At 39.7% G+C, this 12,485-nt stretch overlaps 1 protein-coding gene across 8 annotated transcripts in view; it reads right to left on the bottom strand.

The window, feature by feature from the left end:
* The window catches only part of ANO5 (anoctamin 5), a 76,382-nt gene that overhangs the window by 24,833 nt on the left and 39,064 nt on the right, over positions 1 to 12,485 (bottom strand). For all 8 annotated transcript variants that reach the window (XM_080983146.1, XM_080983147.1, XM_080983148.1 and 5 more), the window contains 8 exons: positions 11,199 to 11,312; positions 6,670 to 6,738; positions 4,815 to 5,099; positions 4,433 to 4,546; positions 3,330 to 3,445; positions 1,668 to 1,802; positions 1,183 to 1,288; positions 1,031 to 1,091 (listed from right to left, as the gene is read on the bottom strand). In XM_080983146.1, coding sequence (XP_080839272.1) covers positions 1,031 to 1,091; positions 1,183 to 1,288; positions 1,668 to 1,802; positions 3,330 to 3,445; positions 4,433 to 4,546; positions 4,815 to 5,099; positions 6,670 to 6,738; positions 11,199 to 11,312 — 1,000 coding nt within the window. The remainder of the gene's footprint in view (positions 1 to 1,030; positions 1,092 to 1,182; positions 1,289 to 1,667; positions 1,803 to 3,329; positions 3,446 to 4,432; positions 4,547 to 4,814; positions 5,100 to 6,669; positions 6,739 to 11,198; positions 11,313 to 12,485) is intronic.

The raw sequence follows: 12,485 nt of genomic DNA, 5'->3' as shown, positions 1-12,485 counted from the left end.
CTTTCTCTATTATCTTTGTGATGGATTTGATGTCTATACAGTACAGCAGTTACATAAAAAACTACTGCAGATTCCCTGGAGAAGCCATTTTTCATTTTGATGGAATTTTTGGAGCTGTGACAAAGTTAGATTCATTACTGTCTGTATATTTTTGCACCTTGAGGGTTGTACCACTCCATGGGATTTGGTGTGCTTAAGAATATGGAAGCGCTGTTTAGTTCCATTGAAACCAATAGGACCCAAGTTATCTAAAACATGCTTAAACCGGGTGAATTATTGCACATTTACATATATCATTACAGAATGATATTTATAGCATTCATACTATACTTACAGAGGCTGAGATCTAGAGTTGCTCATCCAAGAATAAAAGCAACTCCAATCCAGCAAAGGTAATATCTGCCAATTCCCCCCTTTCCCCTGCAATTCCCCCATGTCACCTCCCACATAGTTCAGAGCTGAACATTTGGGGGGGGGGGGGCATGTGGCGCTGTGGTCTAAATTACTGAGCCTCTTGGGCTTGCTGATTGGAAGGCCAGCAGTTTGAATCTGTGTGATGGGGTGAGCTCCCATTGCTCTGTCCCAGCTTCTGCCAACCTAGAAGTTTGAAAGCATACCAGTGCAAGCAGATAAATAGGTACCACTACAGATGGAAGGTTTTCCATTGTGCCAGAACCGGTTTAGTCATGTTGGCCACATGACCCAGAAAGCTGTGGACAAATGCCGGCTCCCTCGGCCTGAAACGAGATGAGCACCACACCTCATAGGCACCTTTGACTAGACTTAACCATCCAGGGGTCATGTACCTTTACCTTTTACTTTATGTTTACAGAGGGATTCATGGAGTCATGAGCTCTCCCTCTTCCCCTTTCTACCAGTAGAAGCATCCCGTGAGTGAACATTTACTCACAGGACCAAGTCATAGTCTTGTTGTCAAAAGTGCCATTGACTTGCATGCAGTAAGAGACAAAGCTAAAGCTGACCCACATGGCTTGAGTGTTATTTAAGTAGCACTAACAAATATACTCACCCCAGATCCCCATAAAGATTGCAAAAAAGAGGGTCGCCACATTATCAAACAAATGGGAGTACTGGAATAAAAACACAAATTAACAATTTGAATGAAAACAACCATGGGAAAGCTATTTTTTAAAAACAAAATTTGCAGCAACGACTACAGACCTCTGAAGACTCACACGTGGAGTTCAATCTCCAGTAATCACATTTTTGATCACATAGTGGGCACATGATAATCTTTCCCCCAATTTCGGAGTCACATATTTCTTGGCTGAAGGGGACAGATAAAAGATATGTTGTATTTAATTAAGCAATAGACAGATAAATTGTGTTTTTGTGCAGATGCTGATATTTGACTTTACAAAAGGAATATAGAGAAACAGTTCCCTCTCTTTCAGTGTGCAATATTCAGCAGGGCCATACCCACAATAATGTAGTGGCACATAGTTCTACATCTGGATCATATGTTTCTGTACAGTGGCTCACAGGATCACTGCACACAATGTTACAGAAGGCAAGGGGACTCAAACTTTTCAAAGAAAAAATTGATCCACAACAATTAGCAGTGAAGTGGACAGGACAGGACAGCTGTCATCAGTCAACTGGTCATGGTTCAATCTAACCAACATGACTATGTTAATTACTCTTACCTACTCATATTTTCATTCATTGTGAATGCACCATACAGGAAACAGATTAATCCAACGATAGCGGCAAAGAACAGCATCTCAGTGTAGAACCCCAGCCAGGCAAAGTAGATTCCAATCCTCTCCCCATAATACTTCCTGCGGGAAAGTAATGTGGAATGGAAAGTAAAGGAATGCAAGAAACAATCAGCATCTTAAAAAGGGGGAGGAAAGGGGAGAAAAGCTTGGAAGACTAATTGCAAATAAAGATACAGGGCTAGATTTGGATGACAAGTTTTCAGGCAAAATTCAAAGGAATGCTACTGAGTTGACTATAAAACAATTCTCAGAATTTCTTGTTCTTATTTGTGCCCTAATTACATAGATAGCTAGTTTTTGCTCTGCTCATGTGTTGCCGAGCAACCAGATATGATTCTCCCTCCCCTCATTTTGATTTTAAAGCTGCCTTAGACCCTGGCATGAAGCCATGGAAGTGATGATATGAACATGTCCAGTGACAGCACCTTTAACATCCACAGAATGTTGTTTAGCATAATTGGTCAAACAGTTAGTTGGGAATATGCATATAGAAGCTGAACACCAGAGAAAAGGAATCTAACAGTTCAAAGTACATCCTTTTACAGCTATACATTGACATTGTACCCTCACCTAAAACAAAATGAAGCATTTGGTGGGGGGTGAGGGTTACTTGGAAAACAAATCTGATTTGTATAGGACACTCACTGCAACCAGAAAAGAGGGCTTTACGGTGTGGTGTACAGAGACACAATATTGACACCTGTACTGGGACGGTTCAAAAATTTCATGCAAAACATTTTTCATTCTTTCTGCTTTTGAATGTTCCAATGATGATCTTGGTACATACAGGTCTCCCAGCTATCTAGCTATATATCTCAATTTCCATGATTTGAAATTATATCCCATTGGATACCCTCCCAAAGGAGCCCAAGGCAGCAAACAACAAGGCACCAAAATAACACAGTAGTGGGGTTTTTTAATTAAAAAACGACAACTAAAAACAGTTATATATCTTCATTTTCAAGGTTGCTGGAAACCATTTTTTCAGCCATTAAATGCCTGGTTGAGCAGGGATGTTTTAAGATTCCTCTAGAGTGTTGATAATGAGGGAGACACCCCACCCCACCAGGGAGGACAGCCCACAAATGGAGAATGGCCAATGAGAAGGTCCTGTCATGGGTCAGCAACAACAGGGCAGCGTGAAGTGGCAGCACCACCAACAGGGTCTCTCCTGTGAATTGTAGTGCCTGAGATAGTGGGCCTTGGGAAAGATGCTCTTTTAGGCACATGGCCCCCAAGCCATTTAGGGCACTGGTACTAATACCTTGAATTGGTCCGAAGAGCTCACTGGCAGCCAGTGCAGCACTTTCAGGATTGACGGAACATGGTCCTATCAGGATGCCACACTCAACAATCTAGCATTCTGCGTTAGCTGCAGCTGCCTGACCAATTTCAAGGTCAGTCCCATGTAGAGCACACTGCAGCAGTCCAAGCAGGAGGTCATTAGATTATGCACCCCTAAAGCCATTTTACAATTTTTGAGGTTTCCTTGAACTATGAAATAATCTACAAATTAAAGTAGGTAAATATTGCAAGGCAATGCAGAAGCTGGCGCTTCCATTAAGAGAAGCGTACCCAATTGCTCACCTGATAAGATCCAAGGGCTGTTCTTTGAAAAAACGAGGAAACCTTGCCCATTCTCTGTAGAGGGTGTACCTTTCATTTTCACACTTCGGGTCGTTTGCCCTCTTCCAGTACTGGCACTGTGTCAGCGTGGACAATGGAATAAAGCAGAAATAAATCAGTAAACGGCAGCATGTGTTCTGCAACACTAGTTCCCCCTAAATATGTACCAGGATAATTTATGCAGAAATTGGTATAATTCTATGTATATGACAGGCTGGGGCGGGTGGCAACAAATAGCTATTTATAGTATTAAGACCAACAACATGGGCATTCCTTAAGAACAAGCACACTTAATCTGAAACTTGGGAACTGCATCTCTGCCAGGTCTAAATAATACATACTTTAAAACTTAACTGACTGTGGGGTAACAACAAGCAGGAGTGGATGGCAGGGAACTAACTACGCTGGCACCCCTGTGGCTTACCAGGAGGGATTCTGATGTTTCGCTTGAAGGAATCTCTACCTTGTTATGCAGGCAGGTCCATGCAACTGCTTAATTTTTTTTGAGCAATTAGGAATTAAAATGATCATTTTGTACTATTTTATATTCCATTGCATATATTGTTGCATTGTATATATTGCTGTTCTTGTTATGTCACATGAACCGGCACTGTGCAAGTATTTTTATGAATACATAAAAGGCCACAATTTCCTAACATAGTTTCTAAAAACAATTATGCGCCCCATTCATATATAAACTGCTAAAAAGAAAATCCAAAAATGGGCTCCAGTGAAGCACTTGTTGTATGCCGCCAGAGGGCGCTTTGACACTAAACTTTAACCCTGCAGTAACTATCCCAGTTTGACAGCACAGTTGTAATTAACCTTCTTCCCCTCCTCGCTCTTTTCCCGAGGCTTGCACAGGTGTTATGTTACGTTATGTTATGTTGTAAGCAGTTTCCCATAGCAGTAGTCACAATTACAGAGAATCACACATATTATGTCTTCCCCAGGAGATGTTACTTAAAAACAGATAAACTGAGGTTTGGAAAACAGGGAAGTACTCTGAAATGAATGAATGAATGAATGAATGAATGAATGAATGACAAAAAAAAAATACCTACATCATGAAGAGGATAAGCAGCAGTGTAGGTGCCATTATTCAAGAGCCGTTTGATTCCAAACTTCTTTTTCCCTTCTTCGGTTCCATATGGACACCTTGTTAAAATATAGAAAACCTAAAAGAGGGAGAGAGAAACCAACCCCACAGTTTAAAATGACTATACTATGATTATCAGGTAATCTAATTTTCCTTCGCAACTGTTCTTCACCGCAGTGCGTGAATACAAAACATTTTCCACATTTTCCATGTTAGTCAAATAAAATTGTATTTGACCTTTAAACTAATTTATTAACCCATTGCCTTTACAGACTAAAATACTTCAATATAAGGCTCCAGAACGTTGAATTGCACCTCATGTGTGCTGATGTGTCGGAAGTACTCACAATTCTGTTCCTGACAGACGGGGAGAAAAATGTATTCTCATCTTCAATGAGGTAGAGTTCCTGCCGTTCTTTGCTGAATGGGGCTGTGAAGTAATCTGGTTCTGGGTGCATCACAATTTCAGGCAGTCTAAATGGCCAAGATATCCAATCCAAAGGGTTTTCCGCAGTACAAGGGATATCATTTTCTTTGATGGGCATTTTTATGCTCAGCACTTCAGCATATGTGATCAGAACCTCCCATGGCGCATGAATCTTCACAAAGTAAGTTTTGCCATTGTCAGATTCCTACAAAGGAAATGATAAGGTTTGAGGTTAAAACAGGCAATACTTTCATAGTCATACATCTATAAAGAAGCTTCACATTAAATACAGATATCATCTATGGGAGCTAGGGCCACTGCATCCACGTGGTAAGCAAAAACAAGAATACTTTGGGTGGTACTGAACTCCTGTGACCTGCCAGCACAAAGATTTCCACATGGGTAATAAGACCTTCTCTCCTTTTTTGCACCCTCCACTATGAGCATCCTATGCCCTCACTAAATCTGCTCCAGAAGGGAACTCCTGGAACAGATTTTTTTTTGGGGGGGGGTGCAGAGTGAAGAGAAAGGGAGAACATTTCATTACCCATCGAGAAATCCTTCCTCTGATGAAATGAGAGACTTAGTGCTACATTGGACTCTAGCATAAATATTTATCTAGCCTTTACCACCATTTTTAATCCACCATTACAAGTGTTTCTGGGCGATATACATTTCTTAAAAAACAAAATACCATAAAATATAAACATGCAAAACAAACCTTTAAAATATTTTTTAAACTTCAGACCAGAAACAAGCCCTAAAAGGCATATTTTGAACATAATGAGAAAGTGCAGTTTAGAAAGCATGTGCTTTTATTCTATGTCAAACCGCCCTGTTTGCTATTCATCTCATTACTCTTCTAGGTATTTGATAGTATTTCCTTTGGACTATGATGTATAAAATGTTAAGTTACATTTAAATCTTGCTGAAACCAATAGTGCTAACTTGTTCTATTAATCCCAGTGTGAGTCAATCATGAATAATCATCTACAGGCAAAATGGGGGAATAATCAAGACCAAGAGAAGTTAGTTGTGCTCATCAGAAGTGGTCTGTATTCTGTCTCCATACAAAACCTTTATTTAGACCACATGCCTGAAGATTTTCTGCATGTACAACTTAATGCCCTTCTAGCCCTTCTTTTTCCTTTTTGTAGGCCTTTAACAAACCTCCCACTGATGATAGCCGAAGGATTACACCTTATCAACAATATCTACAAAGAGGCTCTATTTCAATGGGGCTACCCTTTTCATCTCCCCGTACCCCTGCACAACAAAGGATAATGGGCCCAAACAAACCCTAGGCACACCTGGAATCAGGAGATCTCATAATCAGAGCAATTGCCATACTTTGAGTTAACAAAGTGAAATTCCTCGGCCTTGAAACTACTCGCTGAGACTTCTCCTATAGAAGCATTGTTGTTGCAGCTGGACTGTGCAGTCTCCTGATCCCAGGTATGTCTTGGGCTTGCCAGGCAGAGGAGCAGGGATATCACTGTAGCAGCTCTCCATGTTGTTAGGCATTGCAGGGTTTTGGATGACACCTAAAGGTCACAGAACCTCTCCAGGAATGGAATGCATCAGTATTATTTTCTGATCAGCATCTAGCACGCTGTTAACAAACAAATCTTAAACATGCTGCTGGCAGGGAGGTGAAAGATGCCGCAATTCAATAGACATTCTATTTCCTAGCAATTTCTAAGCAGAGTTCTTCATCCCCCATCTAGTTTAAGCATATGTTCAAGAAGTAAGAAGGCATAATAATGCTTCGTTACCTTCTTGTCTTCAGTTTCTAGTTCCAGGCCAGCCTTCTCTAGATTGTTCTCAAATTCTCGTCTCCGTTCCTGAAGGAAAACAAAAAGCTCTATTAAAATAGTAGGTGCATTTAAATCGATAAATACCTGTTATGTGTCAAAGAAATGTTCTCAAGGGCAGCCCAATACAAAGCACAGTGCAATAGTCTAAAAATGATATTACCATTCTCTTGGTGACAGTAACCACATCTTGGGTCAAGAAGAAGAGAGATCATAGCCAGCTTACTAGCCAAACTGTCAACTGGCCATGGCTGCTCCCTGGACATCCAGCAGCAGAAAAGGCATATCATTTAAAGGGATGTTTTTCTAGCTAGTTGAAAATGTCCCTGCCTTAGGTGACCATTTTGCATTGTTTTCTGTTTTATGGTAGGACTATAAATCACGTGTAAAAGGCAGTAACTAAACAAACAAAAATAATATTTATCAGCACCTATTTAGAATGACTTGAACAGTTTCCTTAACAGACTTCCTGTTTTATATTGTAGACCCATCCCAAGTTCACCCCCAGGGTAACAGTTGAAGGCAGACTTCAATTTCACATGGTACAGTTTTATGAAGATAAAAAATAGGCACCAAAGTCCAGTGATTAAAGTTAATGATTCTGAAAGAAGTTTAATATAATGAACAGATAATACATGTTATCTTAGAGAAAAGTTGTGCTATCAATGTAAAAAGAAGTTCACTTTCAGATAACAGTGCTGTTTGCTCCTAACCTTCAAACAGTCAGCAAAGTGATAACATGTTTACAGTGCATGTATTATAATTCAGGGGTTCTCGTGCAAGGCTTTCGTTTTGTTACGACTCTTTGGAGGGCATCATCAATAGTCTCCCTTTCACATCTCTTAGATGTCCTACATTGTAAAGCATGTTTTGCATTTGTGATTACTGCCTACAAGATGGCACAGTCCACATGGGGGGGGGGGGAGACAAACGGAACAGGGCCTTTTATTTTAGGCAAATGATTACTACCATTTTGGTTCTTTAGTAAAATCAGCAAGACTAGCACCAGGAAAATCTACTAGGTGGACAAACCATAAGTGAAAATGATATGTGCAACAGTGGATAAATTCCCAATAAATTCCAAATAAATATCCTTAGGCATGCACTAGAGCGTGTTGGCATGCAGCATTGAACCAACTCTTTTTATTAGACAGCATTTCAGCTTCTCATTGATACATTTTAAGGTTCTGCTGAAAATGGAAATGATTTTTAAAAGTTTTCTTTGTATGAAAAATTAAGTGCTCCACTAGCATATGTCTGCAAAACAAAGCAAGCATATAGACTTCCAGACTGTGCAGCTCTCAGATGTTTTCCCAAGAATGCTTCTATTCTTAGCCCACAGAACATTGCCAAGTCACTGTGCTGCAGAAAGAGCAATGCATGAGATTTCCTAGCAGTTACTGTGCAGTATGACACTGCATGCATTTCCCCCCCAATCCTTAACAAAGTATCAAGCCCAAATCCATTATAATAGCAAAATAAAATAAAAATCCATTGTTAGAGTTCACTGCTTAAACGGGAGACGTTGCTAAGTAAACCTTTACGTCTGACAACGCCTCCAGCTTTGCTTCTCCCAATGACATATAATTGGACTGAATGTATTCAGGCAGTGGGCAGATGTTAAAACTAATATCTCTGTTAAGATTAGTCAACCTTCTAGTTTATTTCCATAGAGTAACCCTCAAAAACATTCCAGATGATCTTCAGTCTGAGAGTTTTTAATGCAGCAAAAAGAAAATCACTTGTTACAGTTCCATGGTTTGGGCTTTTTAAACCAACAAGAAGTCAAGCTGGGGTCGACACAAACTGGGACAGGAAAGCAGTCTCTCCATAATTTTTTCTTTGAGGACTAGTTTGCTATCAGCAATGGCCTTGATGCTGTACTAAACTCTCCATTCTTCAGAAAGGAAGTCCTCACACAGTCTCAAAAAGAAAGGAACACAATAAACAACTCCCAAAGGAAAAAGACAGTGAAACTTGAGCAGTGTTGCAAAAGCTCAGTCTTGCTGTCTGACTGCAACTGAAAGATTTAACTATGGATCTGCAAACTATCTTGGGTGCATAGGCCTCATGTACAAATGGTTCCTACCAGAGGTGAGACCACAGGATGATCTCTTTCCTAAGGATTACATACAGAATATGTGTATGTTATCTATGCATTTTTTTAATTGAGTAATTCTGTGCAGTAAAGGTTCTAATTAGCAAACTTAAGGATAACATGCCATGTATTATCTCGTCTCTTTACATTGCATTCTGAAAGCCATGGAACAATTGAGATACAAAAGTAATATGGCATATGTAGTGCTTTAAAAACACATCCAACCATCCTATAGTAGAACAGTTATCATCAAATTGTACAAGAACAGAAATACGACAGTGCTCAGTCTGTGGCATTAGTGATATGCTACACTGGATAAGGGCATCCAAATTGCTCATAGTCTAATCTTCAAACTGCCATCAGAAAACATGCAAAACAAGCCAATATAAAAAAGCAAAGGCAACCTAAAAAGCCAAAAACTTTCTAGTGCTGCATATTACAATGAGACTTAAGGTCATGTAAGCAAACCCCAGGAAACTGCCAAATGATTCAGTAAATGATCCAGTTATTCAGTCACTGGAGCCTGCAAGTCTTCTGCATTATTGCCTAAGACCATACAGACTTGTATGTTGAGCAACAGCTATTAGTCACATTGTGGGATTCATACATTGCTCACCTGATTCTACATAAGCCAGGGTCATAGCCAACTAAGTTTAAACTCACTGAAATTAATGGACATGACTAATTTAGGCCCATTAATTTCAATAATTAGAACGCAGTTGGAGAACCCCCTGGTCTCCAAGGGAAAATAGTATTATCAGTACAGGATGGTAGCTGGGATCTCTGAAGTACTGTTGTCCCAAGAAAATCATGTAGGGTTACACCACCAGAAAAGAGCCCTGACCAGGAAACCAATTTAGTATACAATCCCCTCTATTCATTGCCAAGTGATTGATTAGCAATAGGCAAAGCTGTCTCTGCTTTCTCTGTAGTGCAGAGGTAGCCAGTGTTGAACCCTATAAATGTTGTTGATAACTGCATGGCCAAGGGTGAGGAATGATAGAAACTGTAGTCTAAGCATCCGGAGAGCTCCACATTGGCTATCCCTGCTGTGGTCTATAACAGCTATATGGAACAAGATGTGGTACAAAGTACCGAGGACAAAGTTCCCACCCCATCTTAGAAGATAAGATTATTTCTATGCTTTTGTGGATAAGGAAATCTAAATTGCTTACAGCCTGGTTCTCAAACTACTCTGGCAGCATTGTGAGTCACTAGATGGGTAAACAAAAAACATTTGCTGAAATGTTGTTTATGATTAGTGTACTGGACCCCTGAAAATATATAGTATCTTATGTAAGCTATGCAACAACATATGTTTCCAATACATTTGGAAATAAATTGTTTTGATTATAAAGGCAAGTCACATTGAGATGGAGGTCTATTTAATTTTTTCCTAACAGTGTTTCAGGGCTCCATGACCTTGAGTTTTCTTGCAAAAAGTCAGTGTCTAAGCATACATTCCTCTCCTACATTGAGAGAGGAATCCAACATTGCAGTGAGGCAATCCTTCTGTCAGGTCAAGCATTTTGGCTTGCCAAACAAACAATTCCCCCTCTTCTCCCCACACATGCTGTTTCAGTGTTTCTTCCAAAATCCCCCAGAACCAATTTCAGGGGGCATGCGGAAAAGGGAGGGGCTGTTGCACAAGTGAATGTCCTTGCACAGGGCTTCTGCTGATAGGATTCATGAGTTGAATCCCTCCCAGAGACTTTTCTACCAGCAAGGGAATGAGGGATAGACCAAGAACACTACAGTACCTAAGCATTCCCATGTGTGCAATGAAGTACCAGTTGGCTAATTTCATACAATTAAGGGAAGCACGTGTGCTAGACATGACTGCAATCTCCAACATCAAGAGGAACTGCAAACAATCTTAATCTTGAGTAATTCACTAAGTCTGTTGTTTCACTGACTATTTGAAGGGCAACACAAACTATGATTCTATGAACTGTCCAATTACACAAAATAGTGCTCAGACCTGCAGTCAAAATGGTGCTATCGTCATCAGAGAAAAGAAGCTGCTGCTCCCCACCCTTTCTTTTAGGATAACCACACGATTGCTGCAGCTCAACTGGCACCACTCAGCACATCTATACTTTAAAAGCTATATTATGATTATTTAGAAGATATATACAGGCATTAACAGAACTTTACACAGATAATATTAAATGTATAGAGCAGAATCATTAACAGTGAAGAATGCAACTCTTAGAATGGCATCCTGACACTTCTGAAGAAGTAGATGCCAACTTAGAACAGAAATTCAGACAGAACTACATCATGCCTCAGTAAATTGCTTGGAGCTGGTATTTTCTGGTCATACAAGAGGCAAAAACAGGAAGCAACCATTTGTTTCCTAATGTCAGAAAATGTCATAAAAGAAACTTACCACTTTTTTTTCTCCTTCTATTTTTGGATCATCTACATATGCAAGTACGAAGTCTATTCGCCGGACACCATCCCTGAAGAAAACAGAGTCCTTGCTTTGATGGCGTTTATCAATCTATATAGAATATAATGTACACTATTAATATTTGTGGCTGCTTATAAACATGGCCGAAAACCACACATCTTCCAGTTTGTTTCAAGCACTCAGTCTCCTATTTCTGAAAGAAGTATGAGATTTATGAAATAACTTGAGGGAAATGCTTCATAATTCATGGATGTAATGTGTGTGTGTGTGTGTGTGTGTGTGTGTGTGTGTACTCTTTACATTTCCTCGCATTTGCCCTCTTCTATTAATCACTAATTTCCAGACAGTCACTCACACTACTGACCCCTCTCCATGCATGAACAAGTTCACACACTCCCATACATCACAGATGTTTTCAAGTCACACATTTGACTGAATGAAATATATGAAAAAGAACATCTGAAGCACATAAATGTTATTCACCTGCCATACATCAGACATGTTAAATGCAACATACAACGACAAAAGACAACAATTTTTAAATTCTTTTTACATTTTGTCTAAATGTCTGCTTTTAGAAGCAATTGCAAACACTGAAAAGGTTATTTTAGTCCTAGCATAATTTTGTACTGTAAAATAATAACACTCTGCTGTTAAAACAACACACTTGCAATATGTGAAAGCAGGAAGCACCGCAGTGGTTCTGAAAGTAAAGAAAACCTGTCATTGTTTTTTAAATAAATATTTAAGAAGGCAACAGACGGTTAGCAACAAAATCTAGTTGACTTTGGATTCTGCCGTAACAAATGTGGGAACAAATTTGGTACATAAGTAATGTTATAGAGGTACTTGCTTCCATAAAGACTCCATAAATCTGGGAGTGGTATCTTTTTCAGCTAGTTTTAATTTTATTTTATGCACTTAGAAGATTACTATTAATCGCATAGCTGTAAAGTGAGTTTCCTTTCGATTTGCTTCATAATTGGCTTGACTATTCTGAATTTCATTAGTGAAGTCTCAGGGCTTGCCCAAGAATTCTCCAACAAAACTTGGAAAGACCAAGGAAAACTCCCTGTCAGTAGCCTTCTATTGCCAACCCTCCAGTACTGTGTCTCCCTCCGCTTCCCAAATGTACTGTGCAAGGAAATAGTGAGGGGAAACAGTTGGCGATAAATTGGCAATTATATACCCTGGACAGCAGTGGGTGCCTTAAGCTAGAGGCTTCCTTTACTGCAAGGCCTTCTTAAAGCTATCTCATTACCA

Source organism: Podarcis pityusensis (genome assembly GCF_964106645.2).
Source record: "Podarcis pityusensis genome assembly, chromosome: 1".
Classification (NCBI taxonomy): Eukaryota; Metazoa; Chordata; class Lepidosauria; order Squamata; family Lacertidae; genus Podarcis; species Podarcis pityusensis.
The sequence above is the reverse complement of the archived record's forward strand: the minus strand, read 5'-3'. Positions and strand labels throughout refer to the sequence as shown.